This window comes from Coffea arabica, chromosome 4e (genome assembly GCF_036785885.1).
Source record: "Coffea arabica cultivar ET-39 chromosome 4e, Coffea Arabica ET-39 HiFi, whole genome shotgun sequence".
Classification (NCBI taxonomy): domain Eukaryota; kingdom Viridiplantae; phylum Streptophyta; class Magnoliopsida; order Gentianales; family Rubiaceae; genus Coffea; species Coffea arabica.
The window spans coordinates 8,325,276-8,348,268 of record NC_092317.1 but is presented as its reverse complement, the minus strand read 5'-3'; the positions used below and the strand labels follow the sequence as shown (position 1 = coordinate 8,348,268).

Genomic DNA, 22,993 nt, shown 5'->3' with positions numbered 1-22,993 from the left:
ATGTAGGTTTAAAATGCTCTCATGAATTAGGGGTGTGCAATTTGACCGGGTGATCCAAAAAATCCAATGATCTGATCTGGATTCGATCCGAATTAGCAGATATCTGATCCGGCGAATCAGGATACGGGGCACAAACGGTTGCACCACGGTTGCAGGTGCAACCGTTTGTGAAGGTTGTCCTCATTTTGCACTGCGCGTAACATTGGTTAAACACGATGTAACTTTTTTTTCACAGGATGTATTTTCAGAACAGATAGTGGTGGGCCCCACACTTGACGCGGAAATCGAGTTACATGGTGTAATCTCAGCCGCACAAAATTTTGAGGGCAAATCTTGGCCCTTAACCGTGTAGGGACGGTCATACTGATGACCGTCCCTGCCCCAAATCCGGCGAATCATATACTGATTGGGTCACATCCAGATCAAGGAGTTATGCAGGTCGGATTCAGATATCCGAACGGATATCATTTTTTTGTCATTCGTAGATATCCGATCCAATACGCATGGTATTTTTTTTAAAATCTTTTATACATTAAATTCACTAATTTATAATAGTTTTATCTCTTGTTTCTTAATTTTATTTTTAGGGATAATTTCAGAAACCTCCCCTGAAGTTTCTGACAATTGCAGAGACTTCCCGGTCTTCCCCTCAAGTTTATTAAATTACGCTTACCTCCCTTGCTTTTACTGTTTATAGGTCCAAAAGGCTTTTTTTTTTCTCTCAAAAATCTTAAACTACCCTTTTTGAACAAAAAATATAAATATTACTTTGCCAATTATTTTCTTCTATATTTCAACCAAACCCACTATATTGACAAACTAGCCTAGCAAATAGTTTAATTCTAAATTCTAAACCCAAGCAAATCCATTATCATAGGCATGGATGAGATTAATCAAGTTTAAAGGAAGGAATGCATCCTTATGACTCTTCAAGAAATTTATTTTGCCAAAAAAATTAAAATTTTATTTACAACTAATCACATCCCAAACTTTAAACCCAATGCCCACATCTTCTCGAAACAAAATAATCTAACCTACCATCAAATCTCCAAATATGTTAATGTCTTAAATACATAGAAGAAACTCCATCTCCATAACGAAACCATAACCAACAATTGTTAAATATAAAACAAATATAAATGTACTTATTAACATTTTAAAAAGTTTTTTGAATGGATGATAGATAAATTAGCAAATTTATCAATTTCAATTCCTCTTCCTTTTTTTTGTTCCATTATTATTGTGCGTCTCTTCATCACCTTTTAGTTTGACCACGAAATTGAATTTTACTTCAACCATCAAATCTAATTTCTCAACTAAACTTGTGATTTGGCAATTCTAAAGAGAAGAAAGGAGGAATAGGAATATATGATAGATTTGAGGGATCGCTTGTGGTGTGATTGGTTGCAATTATAGACAATGGTTGGTAATAATTTGAGAGTGAGTTATAAAATGAAGGGGTTGATGATGAGAACGAAGTAACAATAAATGAGAAAGAATCGTTGTTAATTGTAACTTGTAAATAGGATAAGCGAAGAGGTTAGATTTCTTTTTCTTTTTCTTTTTAATCTCATTTCATTATACCGTGAATTATTTATTATAGTTATTTTATTGTGATAAGGGAGGTTAGTGTAATTTGTAAAACTTAACGGGAGTCGAGTGAAATTATTATAAACCTCAGGGGAGGTTTGTGAACTTGTCCCTTATTTTTATGACAATAACAACCCAACATCCAGAATATTCTGTATATCAGAATCTATTGGGCCATGTTTAATAAAGTATTAGGCATATGGTAGCCAAAATGAAGATTCCTTTAGATAAATGAAACTTTACCAACTACTATTAGAATAGATGAGAACCAACCGTAGCTTACGTAAAGGTTATTATCCTTATTATCGATTTTATTCTTTTCCTTTTTTGAAGAATTAAAAGTTGATACCTTGCATCTTAATTGGTTCTCCATAAAGGGAACATTACCTCTTTTTCTTTTTTTCACCTCTACGCATATTAACCTGATTAAAAAAAGAAACATAAAAATTCTGACTCATTATGGTACGTAAAGCTCGTATAACAAGTTGGTAGATTCAGGGAAGCGTGAATAAAAGTGTTTGCAAATCATCTCCATTTTCATAGGATTTAATCAATTAAATTCATTTGATGACAACAATTGGTCGAGCTCACTCGCATTATCACTTTTTGTTGGTAAGAAAAAGATTTGGGTGGGTTCGATTCTTATCATCACCACGAATCAAGGTGCTTCCATGTATAAGATTTTTACGGATCTGCCTGCCAACACAGGTCTCCACTGCAGAATTCGAATACATCACTTTTCGTTTGGAAGGTAGCTTGTTTTTATCAATTGAGTTAACTTGTTCTAGCCACTAGCATTGGTCTATTTGGATTAGCTATTTTTTAGGGTGTTTTTAAAATATTTTACTATAACAATGTAGGTGAAAAACTTTTGTTATATATGTTTTTAATGGTGTTTTTTGGGTGTTTTTGAAAATATATTTTAGAGTATTTTTAAAATTTAAAATTTTAATGAGATATTTTTAAAATTTTTTAAAATCTTACAACCACCCACGACTATTCCACCCCCCTCGCCCTCCTCCCTCCTCTCCACACTCTCCTGCCACCCCCCTCTTCGCCCCATCCCTCTTTGGTCGCGGGTCACAACCAGAAAACGGTCGCCGCCTACGACCAAATTTGGTTGTGAGTCACGACCAAAAACTGGTTGTCTGGCCAGTGACTAGAGAGGGGGAGGGGGGCAGCAGAAGAGATGTGGGGAGGGGAGGGGAGGATGAGGAAGAAGGAGGAGGCGGAGAAGAAAGAAGGAGGGGGAGGAGAGAGGGGGAAGGGGCGGCGTGTTTTTTGGTGGTTGGTGTAACTTTTTTTTAGTATATTTGGAGTTGTTTTTTTTTATGTATTGTATGGATGTGATATTTTAAAGTTGTTTTATTTGTATATTACTGTAACATTATATATGAATAACTGGTTTTTCAAATATTGAATAATCCAAAAGCATAGCTGGACGAATCCGTCCAGTTACACATAAATGAAAAGCTTCCGTTACAACTTTTTTAGCACATACAGTTGCTCTTCTGGCAGCTTAAGAATGCCTGCATGTCAAACAAATGTACTACTAAAAAATTAAGACTGAGATCATCATATGAGCTAACAATTTTGGACATTCTAATGTCTTCACGAGATATTCATGACTTCAAATTGAGAAACGACAAACAATATCTCCGTAGTTAAGTATGGTAATATGGTTTATGGGTAAATTCTTAAGTGGTGAAAAGTAAGATTTCTATAGTTCCAAGAACCAATAAGAGGTGAGCACTAAGTGTACCAAAAAGCAAATCTAGTTTATCTGTATAAACCCTATGAGAAGTCTATGTGATTGCCGAGTGATAAAGAGAGACAACATGGATTGCAAGGAGGCATTGGCAGTGTGCAGTGATAAGAACATTAGCATAGGAATAACAATTTGGGACCTAGAAAATGGTGATCGTCTTCTCCACATACCAACTTGTTCTTCACCTCCTCATGGCCTCATTTCTTTGAGAAACCAATATCTTGTGGCTTCTCAGGTTCAAAGAACTGGCTCGGTTAGTGGTGGGGTCATTTTCAGTTGGCCCTTAAGTAAGGTACTATTTCGTAAATTTATTTTCTTATTCAAGTTATTTAAATTCTTAATTCGTGTAATGCCCTTTTTTTTTTCCCCTTCTTCTTGGTATTTAGTTGTTGATATTGACACGAATGTTTTTCATTTGTCCCTCTTGAATCAGCATCAAGCCACTTTAAGGAGCTATCTACTGGAATCCACTGGACCCCTATCGTGCACAAGGGATGGAACATATCTGGCTTGTGGAGCTACTTCTGGAAATATATACGTTTGGGAGGTCGACCAGATACTCTTTTTTTATAGTGCCTCATTTCCCCGACCCTTTCCTTTCACAATATCACATTATTCTGCAGCAAAGTTACCGACATTTCTGCAAAGATCCATATGACCCAAATTTATTTATTTATTTATTTTAACTACAAAAGAAATTTGTTACTTCTCCTTTTTTCCCCTTAGAGAAACATTGACTATTGTTCATGTTGTTTATTTCAAATCCTGTTGAAGCACTAAGATCCTAAAGTACCCCTGAATTTATGGTGATTATGTAGGTTACTTCTGGGAGGCTACTGAAGAACTGGTCAGCACATCACACCTCAATATGCTGTATGGTGCTTTCTAGCGATGATTCCTTTCTTATCTCTGGTTCAGCGGATGGAAGTATTGCTGTTTGGTCCATGATCGGGTAAGCCTGTATACCCTCTCGTTAGAAGTTTTTAAAGTTTTCCAAAATACATATAATATTGTTTGAGGCTTTCAGGGCTGCACTACATAGTCCTGGAATAATTTTTATATGCATTAGTTGAACTTGTACTGTTCTACAAAGGCTAGTGCGTAGATGCAGCCCACAAGTTTAAATCTTGTGTTCTAACATTGTACACCTTAAACCCTCCTACGTGCAACTGGATGCTACTTTTGTACACAGTTGCAAATGTACATAGAACTGTTCCACAACTTTAATTTAACGTTACAATGATTTGGCCTCGAATCTTTATCCTAGGTCTTAAATGTTAGTGTCATTAGACGAGTTAATTGAAATTCTGTCTTAACTTTTGATTGTATGTACTAACTACTTTTGCAGTTTGCTGGATGAGGGCTATCCAAACAAAATAGTCATGGAATAAATCTTCTGTTATATGCATTAGTTGAACTTGTACAAAAGAGTAAGACTAGCGTCTAGATGCAGTGCCGACAAGTTTAAATCTTGTGTTCAAATATTGTACGCCTGAAACCCTCCTATCTTCACTTGATTGTTACTTTTGTGCACAGTTGCAAGTGTATATAGAAGTGCAAGTTAATTCTAGAATGTTTTGGCCTTGAATCGTTATCTTAGGCCTAGGATGTTAATGTCATTAGACGAATTAATTGAAATTCTGTCTTAACTTTTGATTAGAGCGGATTATGTGGGTAGTCGCTGGACTTTTTGAATAATCAAGATTTGACCACTTAACTATTAGTAATATGTTTTTATCCACTGAATTATCAAATATGTAAATTTTGGGCCATTCCATCTGATTCTGCTGTTAACTCTGTTAGATCTAAGGGTCCGTACGATTTACATGACATACTATTAATAGTTATATCTGACAGAGTTAACGGTGGAATCAGACGGAATGGTCCAAAATGTATAATTTTGATAGTTCAATTGGTAAAAACATATTGTTAATAGTTGAGTGGTTAAAATTTGACTATTCGAAAAGTTTAGTAACTACCCAAATAATTTGCTCCTTTTGATTATATTTACCAACTACTTTTGCAGTTTGCTGGCTGAGGGCAATTGTGATTGCTTAACCTCAATTGTGAGTATGTCCAAAGACCACACGGGAGCTATAACTGGCCTATTGCCTGCATCCACCAACTCCAGTTCTAATTTTATCTCAAGCTCCCTCGATGGAACCTGCAAGGTTACTATACTATACTTTTTTTTTTTTTTTTGTATTTGTTGTTTGACATCTCTCTTTTGCACAAGTGAATTGTCACTCTTGATTATGATGTGTTTGTATGCAGTTATTTTCTTCACCATATGGTCATGAATTTTCTATACGACCAAAAAAAAAAAAGCTACTTATACGCATTTATGTACACCTTCAATTTGATGAGTTACATTCTTGAGTGTACAAAGATGAATTGAGCTAGCACCATCATTGATAGCTAGTTTATCTTCTATGGTACATGTTTTAGAAAGTATTAATTCCTGCTAAGGGACAGTTTTCCTGTTGCATTTTAGGTGTGGAATATGTTGTCAGGGAATCTTATAAAAACGAAAGCTTTTCCATTGCCAATAACTGCAATTGTTCTTGATCTTCTTGAAGAAATTTTGTTCTGTGGAAGTGAAAATGGGGCAATTTTCTTGAACAAATTTGATGCTGGACTTCTAAATGATCCTTTTTCCAATCCATGTGGTGAACAAATTGTGCTAAATGGACACCAGTAAGTATGCAATTATTTTTGTTCCCTTGTAATCCTTTATATAACTCTTTTTTTTTTTAGTTACTTTCGTAAGCCTTAGTGTTTGCATTTTCTGCAGAAAATCAATAACTGCATTGACATCTTGCAAAGCGGGTCTGGTTTCTGCTTCTGATGACTGTACTGTTTGCCTCTGGGACACAGTCAATTATACCATTATTAGAAGATTCAACCACTTTAAAGGTCATTGCACCAACTTCCAAATTGCTTTCATCTATAGTTGGAAAACTGAAATTGCAACAAATTAATTATGAACTTAATTAAAAGCTTTCAAGATTTGGAACTCACGTTTGCCTCACTTATTCTGTTTCTGCAAAAAAATAGCTAGAGAAAATTGCAACAAATATGTATTCACCTTCCCCTTTTGTATCTTTTATGATGCTCGTGATCCTTCATTTCTGTACAACTCAATTTTTTTTCCCTCAGATATTGTTTTACATATGAATATGTTTTCAGGGCCAATATCTAATTTGGTGGCAATCAGTAAGTCATCTTTAATACCTAAGAACAACCAGAGAACCTCTCAATTCCGTGTTTGTGTGCTTGACAAGAATTCTCAGCCTACCAACTTTGCCAAGGAAACAGTTAAACTTCTGCCTTCAAGCAGTGCCCAAGAAGAAGCCGATGCCATGTTAGGCTGCAGAAGCACGAATTTACTTGAGAAGCACATACTTGATTTAGAGGTCTCTCTCCATCTCTTCAAACATCTTAGAGAATTCTATATCGTTTCTCAAATTAATGGTAAAGAAGTAATAAGTCCATTTGGTTGTGTGGTTTTAGAATTTAAAGTGTTTTTTAAAAAAACACAAACACACACAGAGCTGCAGCAACCCCACTAAAGCTTGTCCCTAGCGTGAATCTGTGTCGAAATTCTTTTTATTAACATCAAGGGATATCTTGCAGTTTTTAGTTTGGCCAAAGTTGGAGGAAGGATTTGTAATTTTGCATGGTAAAAAAACTAGTGAAGGTAAATGAAGATTTTTTGTGTCTGTCGTAACTGCGCAGAGAGGGAGGACGCTTGATGCTCTACAAATGAAAATAGAAACAAATAGAGAGAATCAGATGTGGGCTATAAAGATGACAAAGCACACAATGGAGATGAACCAATGTCTTCAATCTGCTTATTTGGATTTGCTGCATGATCGATTACTGCAGCCTCATGATTCAAGACTGAAGATGGAAAAGTAAAAGTTAGGTTGAAGATGATCAATTTTGAGGTGTCAACTGATAGTTCTCACGTGTATTGTCTAATTTCCATGATTTGGATTGGCTGTCCATTTAGGTGAGAACTAATGCTTTACTATAAAAGCAAAGCCTGACATTACGTTTTGGAGTTGGCTCTCTGTAGCTTTTGCGTGATGAGAAAAGATACTTCTTGTTTGAATCAAGGGATAGTTTCTCTTGTGAATAATTTCATTATTGAATCTTGAACTTTCATTTTTTCAACAGGTAAAATTTCATTTATACAAGGTGGATTTCTGTTTCAAGACTTCTTGAATTTTCGTGGGTAGTTTTTATCTAATGGAGGGATACTGAGGTGTCTCTATATAATTGCATTTAATGCGAGTTTGGTCAAATCTTGCTAACAATACAACGCCCCCTTCAGAAATTTGTAGTGAGCACAAGAAGATTCACCGACTCCCGATCCTTTCTACGTCAAATGCCCCACGAATTGAATGAGACTATGAGAGTAGATATACATCGGGCATCCATGGATGATGGAACAGTCTTTTTTTTTTTTTTTGACATTTCTTCCATAAATTAGGGGATGTGTGATGAACAACTAAAGATCAAGTTCGAGTGATCCGGCCAATTCTTAACCGTTCATTTGAAATTTTATTAAATATCAAATGAATGGTTGAGATCCAGTTGGACCGCTCTAAGTCGATCTTCAGCCATCCACGGCACGAGTTCTCTTCCCATGCAGAGAAATCCATACAAACTCCAAAGAATTTGTTTGGATAGTAATTTTTTGTCAAAAAAAATTTTTACTTGCATTGCAAATATATTTTTTATCATTTTAATTATCTTTCTATTTCACATATATCACGTTATAAAAAATATTATAATAATTATTCTAAATAATCTCCTGTCCAAATACGATATCCATTTTAAAGACTTATGCGACCGACAGCAGTTATAGGTAGGCTGTCACGGCAACATATGATTGACTTTTTTGTACCATGGCGGTGTTGTGGTCCAACGTTGTAAATGAGAGGAATATGTCACAAGCGGGTAGAATCAAGTTTTTTTTTTTTTTTTTTTTTTGGACTAGGGTGGAATCGAGTTTAAAATACTAGAAAGTTTCTAGTATTTTGCTCCATTAGTTACAAAACTTCTTGGCTCCAATAGGGAGGTTTACGAAGAGGAAATCTAGTCATGTGACTTATTGGATTGCTCAAAGGTAATATGGTTACTGATTTATGAAGCAATTAAGTATTTTATTAGAGTGCCTTCATGGATGATTGGATGGGATTGTAGACTCCTAGCTGTTGCTTATTTGGTATGGTTTCTAGTTTTGCAGCTTCTTGATGGGCCCTTTGTTCGTGTCTTCTTTCACTCCTTAGGGACTAGTATTCACTGCCCTTGCTGGACTAAAAGAGGAGCTGTGTTTTGGGAAGGTTATGATCTATAGCACTACAAACTTCTCAGTGGCAGCATCATATGCTTCCTAGGCCATGTTGTGTGTAATTTTTTAGCATGCATACTTTCTCTGCACTTTTGTTAAGACCATATCTCTACCAAGAAATTTTAATCATATTAGCATTTCTTTATAGCATCCTCTAATCACTTTTTCTGTTTGTTCTTATTTCTTGCAAACTTTTGTGTTTAAATCTAATTTTTGTGAACTTTTTTTTATGCCCAAGTTAAAGGAGTATTTAGCTCATATGCACTACAGCTGAAATCAAGTACTTGAGCTGTAATGCATTTCTGAATTATGACAAGTAGTTGGAATTGCATAAATAAATTGTAAAGCATTTAACTTCTGCATTCATATGCTTCCTTTGCCCGCTGCAGGTACCATGCCATTACCAGTGCTTACTACAGAGGAGCTGTTGGTGCTTTACTCGTGTAGGAAGGCAGTCGAGGCCATTGATGAAGGTGCTCCTTCATCTGTTCCTCCTAAAGGAGAGACGATCAATATCAAAGATGAGGGATCTTCTTGGAAGAGATTGGATGCTGTTCAAGCTAGAGCTTGCATGGAAATCTTCAAGGACAATGGCTCTTGCTGCATAAGTCTTGTACATTACATCGTTCAACCAGCAATATTGTTCATTTGATTGTCCTCTGTCTTGGATCATATAAGATGACAGTTACATGGAAATACTTTAGTATTTTCATGAAATTCTTACTTGGTAGGATCAGGAATGGGTATAGTTACTTGGTAATACAAAAAAAAAAAAAGTAACCAAAATATATAAATGGATTATAAATGGATAATTGGTTTTTATATAATCCATTTAGATCCATCCATTTAGATCCATTTATTAAATGGATCTAAATGGATTGGATAAATTTCATCCACCATCCATTAAGTCAAAACCAATTATGAACCATTTATCCATATTGCCACCTCTACTAGAAACCCTTGAATTGCACATTTTCGAGCGAAAATTTTTTACGCAAGACCTTTTTTTTTTTTTTTTTGTCTTCTGCCCTTAGAACAAAGAATTTTTTAAAAAATAGTAATGATAAAGGAAATGGGGGACCAAGTTAAATGTTATGGAATTTTATATTACTGGAATTTTGTGGAAGACTTTTGAAATGATAATAAGGATTAATTATTTAAATGTAATGTATGAGTTGATGACCGGTTTAATAAATCTGAAATTACATAGAAATGTCAAGACAAACTTTGAGTGTGACATAAATGGCTACTCATTTTCTTTGTTTGGAAAGTTTAAATTTCGTGTGGATTTTGTGCTTATGAAGAGTTCTTCAAATATCTATTTAGTTCAACCGGTAGGAATATGAATTAGTAGTGGAAGCATCTTTAGTTCGGCTCACAAAATCTCCATTTTCTCTTTTCCCCTACGTATGACTTAGAATCTCCAATTAATCCAAAAAAGAAGAGTTTTGAAAGAGTGAAAGTGTAGCTTTTTTTTTTTTATTTTATTAGATAAACATAGATGTAAGGAAATATGATTGAAGAAGTTTTTTGGAAGCAACTTTTTTGAAAAACATGATATTTGAATTATTTGCAACCGGTTTATAATTTCCACTTTTTTGCTATAATCCACCTATAAAGGTTAAATTAGATATCCTTGAGTTCTGCATTTTTTCGATCTATTATGTAGTGTGACTTTCATATTTGTATGTATCCGTGTCATGTTTGATGCACTTTCGGTCATTAATACAGATATCGGAACGAAATTGTCCTGTCTTTATATATAAAGAAAAACATATCCTTGAGTTCTGCAATGGTGATTTGTTTGTATTCTTTTTTCTTTTTTCAAGAATCAACGGTAATTAGGTTTTTGTTTATAGTAAAATGGTGATTGATTAATAAAAGACTGTTTATCTAAATCTGAGTGTCAATATATTGATGAGATGTACTACTGACCCTCAAAGAAATCTCAATCAATTGGTGGATGGCGGCTCCATTGTACCGTCTGTTCACAAATCCGCATCAACCACTTGAATTTTCTTCATTGATTGGGGAAATGGTCAATTTTACTGCTCATATTTAGAACAAAAAATTGTTGATTGTTCAGGATGAAAAACTTTGATTTTCCATTGAGAGTGACCAAGAAATGTTTTTCAAAGTTAAGTACTTCAATTAAACGCCATATCATAGTAAATGAGATTTGAAGCTTTTCAAGTTAACCATTTTTATTTACTAATTTCTGTCTAATCAAGATTAAACAATGTGAATGAGATCTGAACAGTTGAGATTTTTTCAGGACTCCTGGGAGGATAAAATGTTTTTCTACTTACTTTTTTTTTTCTTCTTCTATTGTAGGAACAAACATCTACGTTCGATCGGTCCTCTTCATTTCTTCAGTTTCAATAACCTGTTTTCCCATTATTAAAATTGGAGGATTGTGGCCCGAAATTATTAACACGTGTTTGCTTTTTTGGTTGGTGTACAAGTTGTCTGGGGCTGGTAGGTTGAGATACTAATGGGAAAGGGTTTGGTTAGGTGATAGAGCGGGAGGTATTCTGACTAGGACACCGTGAGTTCAAACTTCAAACCAACTTCCTACTCGTCTGAAAAAAAAAAGGACCAAACAAGATGGAGCAAATTACTTCACAAAGTATAGATGATAATTAAAGATTTTTTTTTTTTAATGAACATCCGAAGACATGCATCATTGTTATACCTAAATTGCACCCTAGCTTTTAACAGGTGCTCTGCGGGCGCTTCGTCAGCTGGACTCTTATAATACCATAGTAATTATAAATTTGAATACAGATTGTAACATTATAAATAAAAAAAAAAAGAAAAGATTAAGATACTTGTAAAAAAAAGAGTATTTCAAACTTGAATGAATGTTATATATTATGCATCCAAACTAAATATTAGTGTAAAGAAAAATCTTTACAATGACATATGTAATGACTTAGCCTGAGCAAAAGGATTTAATTACCGTCAGTAGAAGTTGTTTATTTCAGCTTATCTTTTTATTTGTACGTGACAAATTGCTAAGCATATAATGGATCTACTAGGTGTTTACTAATGGTAATATATAAGCACAGTCAGTTTGAATTGCTATTTTTAGAAGTTTTTTTCAGAAAGACGTACTGTAGCGATTTAATATATATAAGGTAAAAAGATAATTAAAAAATATGTTCACAAAAAACGCAAAAATTTTTCTGAAAAAAATGGCTGTCCAAACAAGAAGTTTTTTGCACCCATGGGTCCTCGTGAAGCATGAGTTGATAATCTCGTAGATGTCTACTGATTAGTCAAATTAATCTTTTTTTTTTTCTCAAACGTTTCTTTCTTGTTCTCTATTTTTTACTTTATGTTGGCTCCTTTCATATTTCATGGGGCATAATATAAAATGGTTTTTGGAGCCACAATAATTACTTGGGATAATTTCAGAAACCTTCCCTGAGATTTTCGATAATTTCACTAGCCTCCTCTAAAGTTTACAAAATTACACAAACCTCCCTTGAGATTAAGGCTATGATAACAAAATTAGTCCAATTAAAAAAAGTAACATTAAAATGGTACTTTAATGAGAGAGATGAAATTTTGATTCCATAAATACCCCTTATGCATGTACATAAATTGTATTAGTAAAAGAATAAAAATAATTAAAAGTTAGAAATAATTAATACACACATTTCATCACTCAAAAAATTTACACTTAATAAATTAGGCAACATAAATAAGCAATAAAATTACACTAATGATCACAAGATTCAGCAAAACAAACTAGTCATCTCTTTTAGTATGATGTTTGTTGTGATTCTTGTGATTTTGAATGGATTAATTTTCAAAATTTGCTTTTTTTTTTTCTCTCATTTCTCCATTAGGTATATCAATTGATATTATTTTGTTAATACAATCATCGTTCATCATTAAAGAAATTTTCAACTGTTATTTTCATTAATTAGTTACTACTAGTTTATTAGTGCTTTAATTACTTAATCGTTAGATATTAGTAAAGGAGAATGGAGGGAAAAGAAAAGCAAAATTCGAAAATTTTTTCTGTTTAAAATCATAAGAATCATAGCAAATATCATATCAAAAGAGATAACTAGTCTATTTTGTTGAATCTTGTGACCATTAGTATAGTTTTGTTGCTTATTTGTATTGTCTAATTTATTAAATGTGAATTTTTTGAGTAATGAAATGTATGTATTAATTATTTTTATTCTTTTATTAATAAAACTTATATACATGTATAAGGGTTATTTATGGAATAAAGGTTTCATCTCTCTCGTTAAAGTATTTTTAATGTTCCTTTTTCTAATTGGACTAGTTTTGTTATCAAAATCTTAACCTTAGGGGAGGTTTGTATAATTTTACAAACTTCAGGGGAGGCTAATGAAATTGTTAGAAACCTCATGGGAGGTTTTTAAAATATCCCTAATTACTTTATGAATTGGTTAAGAATGTTCATATTATCTAATGTTGAAATTAAAAGTTAAGATTGCATATTAGCTAATGTTCATATTATCTAATGTTAAGATTGCATGTTATCGAATGTTGGGCTCCATCAATCGTTGAGACCCCTTTGCTGAAATTAAAATACTATAATTATGACTCCAAAGCACTCCAAAGTTTGAAGGTATATCATCTCAAACGTTAATATGCAATCTTGGATCCATGTGACGATTTGAGAGGGTTACTAAGATTCTTTAGCTTCTTCTTGCTTGGTTGGAGTTCATTAAAAAGGTAATTGCTCGTACTCTTGTTTAATGATGTAAACAAATCTAGTCAAGTCGAACATCTTAATATTTAGGCTTGTTTGATTATTTTAACAAAATTAAAATTGTAGTTAAATTTGATTTGCTATCAAACCGGATTCTAATGAAATTTTATCAAGTCGAACTTGAATTGAACTCGAGTAGTTCGAGTGTTTTTATCTATGAATTTCAATTTTAAACAAATTGAGCCAAGTTAGAGTTGAACTTAAAAGTTTAACGGATACAAAGTGCTGTTCAAACTTTGCTCGATTAGGTGGTAAGCCAGAAGTTCAAACGAAATTTTATCAAATTAAAATTTGATTCAAGCATTGAGTAATTGGTTCATCTTTCGACCAGACCATCGTACTCTAATTCACTCTGTGAAACTTCTTGGTTGTAGCATGTGTAGAAGTCACGTGTTTTTACTTGGTATTCATCAATAAAGCTGTTTTTGTTTTCTTATCCCAGAAGGTAAAATCTACTCAGCCCTCTAACATCTGACTGAATAATGCTATGTGAGATGGCTGTTTTTCTTATTTGGCATTCGAATAGTGAAATTTGTTCATCTAATAATTTGTTGCAAGGAGGGAAATCCTGCTGTTTGTCGTAGTCACCCCATCTTTTACTCAACCTCTGCGGATTGGATAAAATAACTCTCAAATTCAGGGCTTTTTCTCTAAAACAAGATTGAAATATCTAAACCAAGCAAATTGACAGCTTTATTTCCTTTCAAAACCAGAGATAACCGAAATTAATTAAGTTTAAGAATCCACGCAATCCCCATTAAATCAGTTATATCCCGACAGCACATAATAAAATTATAAGATGAGGTTTGACTCCCTTTTAACTCTCATTCTTTCGAAACATCTTGTTTGAATTGTATTTTTTCAGATTTTTTGTAAAAAAAATTATTATAATGATTTGATATACGTGAGATAAAAAGATGATTGAAAAAAATGTTCACGAAAAACGTAGCGAAAAAGAAAAATTGCTGTCCAATTATTTCTCCAAAAGTTGGCGTGATTACTTCTTTCTTGTCGTGCCATTTTCTTTAAAGTAACAGAACTAAAAATGAAATCTTAGGAACATTATACACGTGTGTATAGAGGATGCACATTTGAATTCACAAAGGTATTTCTTCCTTTTTTTTTTTTCCTGTATAAAGCCAAAAAAAAAAGGATAAATAAAGGAGTTTGGTCAAATTAAAATGGGAAATCCAAGTCGCTACTATCGTACTTTTTCATTCACTAAACGTCATCACTAGTAAACCCCAATCAGCCACGCCACAGAAACCTTAAAGGCCATCTTGGACTGAAGTACTAGCCAAGAACACAGGCTAGCCAAGACCACAGGCAACTCTTCATTTTCCTGCAAATACAGAGAAAAAAACAAAAAACCAACTTTTTTTTAAAAAAATCCTTTTCATGCTTTTAGTTGCATAGTTTGATCATCAGGAACAGCAGCATGGTTATTCAAATTCCTGAGAAACTGAAATCCTTTTTCAACAACAAATGGGTAGTTTTTGTAGCCTCAATGTGGGTTCAATCTTGTGCAGGAATTGGGTATCTTTTTGGAAGCATATCTCCAGTGATAAAAAGCACCATGGGTTATAATCAAAGGCAAGTGTCTATGCTGGGTGTGGCCAAAGATTTAGGAGATGCTATTGGTTTCATTGCTGGGAGTTTGTGTGAAATTTTGCCAATTTGGTCGGTTTTACTGATCGGGGTTGTGCAGAACTTTATTGGGTATGGTCTGGTTGGACTCATTGTCGTAGGTGCTTTGCCTGCTCTGCCTCTTTGGGTGGTAAACTCAACTTTTTATTATGTTCCCTTTTAATTTTTATTAGTATTTTTATGCCCTTTCCTTTTTGGGTTTTTTGTTTATTACTTGTGATGTCAGTTTTTTTTTTTGTCTATTTATGGATTGAAGAATTTGGTTGCCTTTGGTCAGATGTTAATATATGAATCTACTTAGCAGTTGATATGTCAAGCTTTGTAGGATAAATTACGGTTGTTTTCTGTCTATTTCCATTTATGTAGTACCAAAACTTGATGGAACTCATAGATCCATTTTAGTGGTTCTTTACCTACAAAGTTTACTTGTAATTTAACAAACTAAAGATAGTATTCAAAAAATTTCTCTGTAGCAACCGATATAGCTCTGTGACTTCAAGCCTTAGTCTTGAATGTAGTAGCAGCAAAAATATCTCCTCCAGCCATCATAATTTGGCTTGAAGTTTTAGTCTTGATTGTTGTTTTACAATCTAGGGCTTGTCTGGTTGTTGCCATGTCTAGCAATTCAAGTATACATGCGTTTATGAAATCCATGCAACAAAAGCAGTAACCATTCCCTTCCTTCTCTTTATCTCTGCAAGCTTTTGCAGGATAGCTTCTGAGTGTCAAATTCGATAGAAATTCAAACCATCATAGTAATTCTTACATATGAAGTCTAAACCAACAATATCATCGTAAGATGTAGATGAAGCAAATGCATGCATAGTCATTGAGCAATAATAACTGTTACTTCTCATGTCACTTTCAGAAGAAATATAAACCAGAGTGAGAAGTACATGAAGAGAAAAATGCTGAGTCATTAAAAAATAAGAACTGTTGCTTCTCATGTCACCAATTTAGGGCATTTCCCTGGTATTCATTTTCTTGTTTCAATTAGCCAAGTGTGTAACTTATCTCTGCTGCTTCAGTTTCCCTTAGCTTCTACCAATTTGACAAGGCAATTATGTAGCTTACTTTTCCTGGCCATCAAGTGACTGTTCAAGTATTACTCTAAAATTTGGATATATTTTGGTTGTGCCAAGGGCTGATCGCTTCATTCACTTCTCAGTGAAATCATAATTATATTCTTGTTCTTTTCTAGTTTTTTGCATTACAATAGTTGCTGCTTTCCAAGAACGTTTTAACTGCGAATTTCATGGTATAGTTCCAGAGAAGATTCATTGCACTTCTACAATGGAACTGTTTACTTCCTTACATGGTCCATGGTTCCAGATCAAAATCCCATCTATATTCTCTGACTAATCTTGTTATCAACATTGTTATCTAGATTATCGTTGTTGTATTAAAAACTACAAAAGTGAGATGAAGTATTTTCTTTTCTGCATGAGCTGTTATCCACTCTCTCCATACCTTGCTCTTCCGTTTACTGTAGATCATCAGAAACTTTTTGCTACCTGATGGTTTGAGGGGTTTACATTTTATACCTGCAAAATAATCTTCTTGGAGCTTCACGTGTCAAATTCTGTCTGCTGATCATAAAATGCTTATCTGGTAAAGATGCATTTTCTTTACAGCTTCGGAGCACGTGTAATTTCTGATTTACTTTACAGTTGACTAGTTTTTGCAACTATGCATCTTCTGGTCATTTTGAACAGAAAGAAAAGATGGGGCTGCTAATGGGAGTTAGAAGAACATAGAACACATGAAAAATGTTTCATTGAACAGATTCAGGAATTTACATTTAATAGATTTCCTGTCATCCGCTGACTTTTATTGGCTGAGCACATAGGTCTCTCAAGAGATAGGTTTTCTTCTGTAAATCGGTTGCACCTCCTTGGTGCCTTTGATAAAATGTTTAAATTCTCAGCAAAGATTTTACCTAATGCTGCAGGCAGTCTTGTATTAAGGTTTTGTGTAGGAGCTCAAATTTGTCAAATGTCTGGTTTTCCCAATTTTTTTGGATATGCAATCTCATCTTGAAAGAAAATAGTAAGTTGCATGATCAAATTCACAAAATGAGATCACATGAAAAGATTTTCATTTTTTTATTTTAAAACCAGCTGAGCTCATGTTTGACAAACTTTACTCTAGACTTAGAACGCATTTTTCAAATTTGAACACCCACTTTCTGTAATACCACAGTGAAACCATCTTTCTTGTATATTTTTCTTACTTTCGCAATGGTTTAAGACATTTCACAGGGAAAGATGAAAAGAAGGAAAGAAAGAGGAAGAGAAAGAAATAGAAGAACAAGGAAAATTTTTTGAGTGAATTGAACCTTCGACATAATTGACCTCTGTAGCTATGCCATTGGCAAGATTTGGTGGAAATGATGACTTCAAATTATATAAATAAAGATGAACATGTTTAGTGTATAGAAGATGCCTAGGTATGATTTGCTGTCTTGTTAGCTATGCTTACATGAGCTAGTCTTTTCATAATTCTTGATGAAGTAAAAAGTTTTCTTTGCTGTTGCATCAGTCATGATGAGACTCCAATATATCTACTTGGCTAGACAGCTACTCTACCAGAAGAACTTTGAGGTGTTCTAATTTCTCTAGCTTCTGATTCCCAGCATTACTCTATCCTTTACTGTTTCTATGAATATACTATGTTGAAAATGCTTAAGTTCAGATTAAATACTATTTTGGCACAAAGAAGGCTTTAATTGAAATTATGAGAAGTTTAAGATGGTCAAATTATTTGCCAAAAACAGTCTTATGACTTAAGGAAGGAACAATATGCTGAAGTACCAGTAAAAGTTCAATATATCAAATGGGCAAATTGAGTACTTGATCCTTGACCTCGGTGGACACATTAGCAGACTAATGTCTACAAAGTTTACCGTAAAGGTCCTGAACTCTTTAGGTATCAATCCTATATGCTGCCTCTGGGATGTCTTCTGGAGTTTCATGATAATGTAGTCATTTAGGTGTGAATTGGTAGCATAGTCAACAAGGTCTTGTGCTTTTGAGTATACGGGACTGTTTAATGCATCTTGCTTCTGCAACCTGGGGAAAAAAATGACTAGTGGTATTCATTCTTGCACTTTTTTTCTTCAACCACTTTAGGAACCTGGTTGATCACTTTGATCTTTGCATGAAGCAACTGTTTGTAGTCTTTTGGTTGTTTTCTTTTCAATATTTTATCCTTGACTTTGGTTATTTGTTTGCAGCTATGCATTTTGATATTTGTCGGAACAAATGGTGAGACGTACTTCAATACAGGAGCTCTTGTTTCTTGTGTTCAGAACTTCCCCAAAAGCCGTGGTCCAGTCGTTGGCATACTAAAGGGATTTGCTGGCTTAAGTGGTGCAATTCTTACTCAAATATATGCCATGATGAACTTTCCCAATCAAGCATCACTAATCTTTATGGTTGCTGTTGGTCCGACTGTCATTATAAGTGCTCTCATGTTCATTGTTCGACCAGTTGGAGGTCACAAGCAATTTAGACAAAGTGATAATTCAAGCTTCTTGTTTACTTACAGTATTTGCCTTGTTCTAGCTGCTTATCTCTTGACAGTATTGGTACTTGAAGATTTAGTCAGTCTGAACCAGACATTGATCATAATATTAACTGTTATTTTAATTGTTCTCATTTTACTTCCTATTGCAATCCCCATTATGTTGGTTTTCTTCTCGCAACCAAGACCCACAACAGAAGAGAGCCTTCTTCTTGATCCCCAGAAACAGGAAGCTGGTAAAATGGGACAGGATGAGAATGAGGTAATTTTCAGTGAGGTGGAAGATGAGAAGGCCTCGGATGTTGATTCACTTCCAGCATCAGAGAGGCATAAAAGAATTGCTCATTTGCAAGCTAAACTGTTTCAAGCAGCTGCAGAAGGAGCTGTAAGGGTTAAGCGGAGAAAAGGTCCTCGTAGAGGAGAGGATTTTACTTTGTTGCAGGCACTTGTGAAGGCAGATTTCTGGCTTATTTTTATCTCATTGGTACTAGCTTCTGGTTCTGGGTTGACAGTGATTGATAACCTTGGTCAGATGTGCCAATCCCTTGGTTACAGCAATACTCACATCTTTGTCTCAATGATTAGCATTTTTAATTTCCTTGGTCGTATTGCTGGAGGATACTTCTCTGAGAACATTATAAGGTAGAAGATTTTATTTGCTTAAAATGCATTGTACTCACCTTTTATAGCTCTATGTCTGCTTCTAATGTTCAGTACTTTCTTAGACACTATGCATACCCAAGACCAGTGGCAATGGCTGTGGTTCAGGTCGTTATGGCAATTGCACTTTTCTTCTATGCTATGGGTTGGCCTGGGGCAATTTATGTAGTCTCGGTGCTTATTGGACTTGGATATGGGGCACACTGGGCAATCGTGCCAGCTGCAGTGTCTGAATTGTTTGGATTGAAAAGCTTCGGTTCCTTGTATAATTTCCTGACATTGGCAAGCCCAGCTGGCTCTTTAATCTTTTCTGGTGTTATTGCCAGTGGAATATATGACTATGAGGCCAAGAAACAACATCAGATGCTGGATCCCATAGGACGTGCTGAGGAAGCTGAGTCACTCACTTGCTATGGCACCATATGCTACTCAATCACTTGTGGAATCATGTCAGGACTCTGTGCAATTGCTGTCGTCCTGAGTCTGATTGTTGTTCATCGAACGAAGAGGGTCTATGCCCAACTTTATGCAAACCCTCAGACTTGATCTGCCTTTAGATTCAACGGATTACGGTCTTGGTGCCTGCATGAGTTAGGTGATTTCCTGCATTGGTTTATTGGAGGGTTGGAGATACTTCCAAGCACCTACTTCTTTACAAGCATTTTCTTCAGCAGTAAGGGTTCTTTTTTGATTGCTCTAAGCTGAACCGTTATGGTCTGGATTTGCAAAGACGGAAAGACTTGGGAACATGCCCGTTGAAATTTTATGCTCAATGGAAGTTAAAACCATGGAGGCCTTCCAAACTGTTTTCTTGCAGGTCTTGAATGTTTTGTTCATATGTAAAACTTGTGTTGTGTCATTTATTGCAGTGAAGATGAATAAATTATTGCCAATGTTTAATTTGGATACATTGTTACAGAGATCGACAGGATGTCTTAAGTGATGTAAAAGCAACCAAACGTTGTATTACAATAATGTTATGAAACGTGTTATCATTTGCCTTCTTTAGTCTGCATTTTTTTTCCCTTTCTTTCTTTTCTTGTTTGATTGATTCAGGAGAATGTTTTAGATTATTGTAAATAAGTGCTAGATGATGGTGGAACTGGGGCTAGAATGGCTGTACACATGAGCCTCTGACCTTTCTGAGTGGTGTACAAGTACAACATGGTGTTAGGCATGGACACTGCAGTTGCAGTGTTTTGCTACATGCACACGGTACACACATTCACTTGGTTATTTACCATCACTTTTCATTTGTGTCAATGTTTTTCTCAAAGCTTGATCTGAAGAAGTGTATTATGTGGCATGCTATGCTTATCCTCATGAATTAGTGCATCACATGGGACTTCGTCCTCTCTGATAACCCAAGATAACCAAGGTTGCATTTGGGGTAAGTATTAAATGCTACCTAAATCCAGGTGTGAATGGATTCAGATATCAAACAAAATTCACCTCATGGATGAGCTTCACCTTTGAAATTAAGTTCTCTACCAAATTTGACAATTTCAAGAATCGACTTAGTTAGGAATCAATTCAACAATGCAGCTACACTAAATTTTTCTAATTAATTGCATTATATTAACTTCCGTAGCAATGAACTTAAGCTACATATAATGAGTTTTCAAGAATTTCAATAAATAACAAAGCTGTTTTAAAAGAAACGAGATATAGTCATTCTACTTATCGTTAACTATGAAAAAATGCCAAAAAAAAAAAAAAGGTCTCGGCGGGCATTTCAAGAAACTTCTTAGAAGAGAAATGAAAATCATCATCGAAAAGAGAAAAGGTGAATTGAATTTCATTTATTGCAAAATCTAGATAATCTAAACTAACTTGCGTTTTTGCTTTGTTAGACAGCTTCTTCCCACTAACCGCGGTTAGATACTAACCACAGTTGGGGTTTTAACAATGAATGCCTCCAAGTCCAAACAGAACAAGAGGCAGCTTGGGCTCGTCAGCATGGCAAACAAACTGCACTAAATACAACAAAAGTTCATCCCTTTTTCCTTTGTACATTGCAATTTATCAACATTTTCAGCGATTTTTTTCTTCTTACATTCATCCTTTCTTCATTCAACCATGAAATTCAACAAGTATACTTTCTTTTGATGATCATTTTCACCTGAGATGTTTCAAGTTCACCCAAAAGTAATCAACTTTGCAGCCAATTCACAGTAGCGTCCAGCCAATTCACCTCATTGCAAAACTGGTAATTTTTATTGTTTTTATCTGCTGTTCTGTATTCTTCTGTATCTATATATCTATGCATGCTCATCATTTTTCATTTTCTGTAACAAATGCTATGTTAAAGAGCTTGTCATTCGCTTGCTGATTACGGTGATTTTTTGTGTTTGCGGGTGTCTGTGTGGGTGATTGCTGGGGTTTTAGTTGAATTTGGTGAACTTGGTTTTGCTTGTGGATTCTGAACTTTTGTCTACGTGGGATTAATGGTTTTTGTTCAATTTTATCTGTTTAAGTCCATATGAATGCAGGTAAATAGTCTTTGTATGTGTGCGTTGTTTATAAGTGTGTCAATGTGTGCACATGTTTTTTTTTTTTTTTCGTTTTGGCTATCGTCGTTGGTAATTGTTTCTTATCAGGGATTGATTGTTTGTTTTATTAATTGGAACTTAGTTTTTATCTGGGATCCTGCCAAAGTATGTGATGACTGAATGTTTTCATAATGCAGGGAAGTTCTGAACTTTAATGTTAATCTCTTTTCATTAGGAACCCTATATGGATTGGTTCAAATTGTTTGAAGGGGATTGAAGGTTCTTTTACATGATTCGTTTAGGCATATGATATGCATGTGTAAAATGACTTGCTTGCTCTGCTGTTTTCCAAATTCCTGAACAGATCTTTCTGCAGGTTGATTTAAAATATATATCTCTTCTTTTCACGCCAACGACTGTTTAAATGTAATTTTTAATCTAATTCAGCCGAGGGGTTTCCAAAAGCTCGCTGGTCTAACGTGTTATTGTTTTATTGGTTACCTTTCTCATTTGATGGCAGTAGTTGGTGATAATACATGAAGAAATTTGTAGCCAGACTGTAGGGTATTGCCATTTTGTTATGTTTGGAGTGGCTGATTATGATATTTACATTTGATGAACATGGAAATGGAAAGGAAAGATGCATTGATGTCTGTGGTTTTCGCACCAATTTAGCATAGGGATTTTTAAAAGGTTGCTGACATGAAATGTTATTATTTTGATGTTACCTTTCTCATTCATTATTATTAGATTATGGTGGTATAAAAAAAATTGGAATCACCAAGGAAAGTTAGTCTCTCTTGTATTGCCATGTCTGTTTCTTTAGATTGTCAGATTGCATATTTAGTTCTAACAAACATGTAGATAGAAAGGAAGAGGAATTAGTTTGTAAGGCTAAAGAAAGTAATACGCACTGCAGGTTGTTACTGCTTCATGCTTGAGATTTGGCAATCTAGTTTTGTCGATTTCAGTGCTTTGCGCTTTTCTTGGAAGCTATTCATTACACTTTTTTTGAGATGCATTAAGTTCTTTGATGTATTGGTTAAATGATGCAATTTGAGTGCTGAGAAATTCATGCTCTGGTTATTTCTGCCCATTTATTTTGGACTCAAAAGTGCTGCTTGGTTGTCATTATTACTCTGATTTTGCTGAAGTGACTTACCTACATCTCTTTTGTGGCCAGGTCTTCA

At 34.6% G+C, this 22,993-nt stretch overlaps 2 protein-coding genes and 1 long non-coding RNA gene across 7 annotated transcripts; all 3 read left to right on the top strand.

Moving 5' to 3' along the window:
* Window positions 1-2,918: 2,918 nt before the first annotated feature.
* LOC113698680 (protein ROOT INITIATION DEFECTIVE 3-like) lies at window positions 2,919-7,537 on the top strand. Of its 3 annotated transcripts, none has more exons than XM_072047506.1 (8): window positions 2,919-3,650; window positions 3,792-3,905; window positions 4,177-4,310; window positions 5,385-5,529; window positions 5,853-6,055; window positions 6,135-6,274; window positions 6,548-6,774; window positions 6,995-7,109. In XM_072047506.1, exons 1-8 carry the CDS (start codon window positions 3,387-3,389, stop codon window positions 7,064-7,066), a joined length of 1,299 nt encoding a protein of 432 aa, XP_071903607.1. In that variant the 5' UTR covers window positions 2,919-3,386; the 3' UTR covers window positions 7,067-7,109. The 3 variants fall into 3 exon arrangements, with proteins under 3 accessions (XP_071903607.1, XP_071903605.1, XP_071903606.1); XM_072047504.1 differs by having other exon boundaries at window positions 2,931-3,650; window positions 7,097-7,537; XM_072047505.1 differs by having other exon boundaries at window positions 2,940-3,650; window positions 6,153-6,274; window positions 7,097-7,537.
* Window positions 7,538-8,367: 830 nt separating this feature from the next.
* LOC140005702 (uncharacterized) lies at window positions 8,368-9,453 on the top strand. The gene is made up of 3 exons (XR_011813269.1): window positions 8,368-8,495; window positions 8,608-8,712; window positions 9,110-9,453. It is a non-coding gene; the product is annotated as an uncharacterized lncRNA (long non-coding RNA).
* Window positions 9,454-14,778: 5,325 nt separating this feature from the next.
* Window positions 14,779-20,319, top strand: LOC113699268 (protein NUCLEAR FUSION DEFECTIVE 4-like). 3 transcript variants are annotated; one of them, XM_072047501.1, is made up of 4 exons: window positions 14,781-17,575; window positions 17,668-17,729; window positions 18,362-19,293; window positions 19,377-20,319. In XM_072047501.1, the coding sequence occupies exons 2-4, from the start codon at window positions 17,670-17,672 to the stop codon at window positions 19,855-19,857; spliced, it is 1,473 nt and encodes a 490-aa protein (XP_071903602.1). In that variant the 5' UTR covers window positions 14,781-17,575; window positions 17,668-17,669; the 3' UTR covers window positions 19,858-20,319. The 3 variants fall into 3 exon arrangements, with proteins under 3 accessions (XP_071903600.1, XP_071903602.1, XP_071903601.1); XM_072047500.1 differs by having other exon boundaries at window positions 15,121-15,256; XM_072047499.1 differs by lacking the exon at window positions 17,668-17,729 and having other exon boundaries at window positions 14,779-15,256.
* The last annotated feature ends 2,674 nt before the right edge of the window (window positions 20,320-22,993 follow it).

Bases quoted from the DNA above. Each gene is read 5' to 3' on its own strand.
- LOC113699268 (XM_072047499.1), top strand. From the start codon at position 14,918: ATGGTTATTCAAATTCCTGAGAAACTGAAATCCTTTTTCAACAACAAA. The intron at 15,257-18,361 runs GTAAACTCAACT...ATTTGTTTGCAG, and splicing joins CTGCTCTGCCTCTTTGGGTG to CTATGCATTTTGATATTTGT. The intron at 19,294-19,376 runs GTAGAAGATTTT...GTACTTTCTTAG, and splicing joins TTCTCTGAGAACATTATAAG to ACACTATGCATACCCAAGAC.
- LOC113698680 (XM_072047504.1), top strand. From the start codon at position 3,387: ATGAGAAGTCTATGTGATTGCCGAGTGATAAAGAGAGACAACATGGAT. The intron at 3,906-4,176 runs GTCGACCAGATA...GTGATTATGTAG, and splicing joins GAAATATATACGTTTGGGAG to GTTACTTCTGGGAGGCTACT. The intron at 6,056-6,134 runs GTAAGTATGCAA...CGTAAGCCTTAG, and splicing joins ATTGTGCTAAATGGACACCA to TGTTTGCATTTTCTGCAGAA.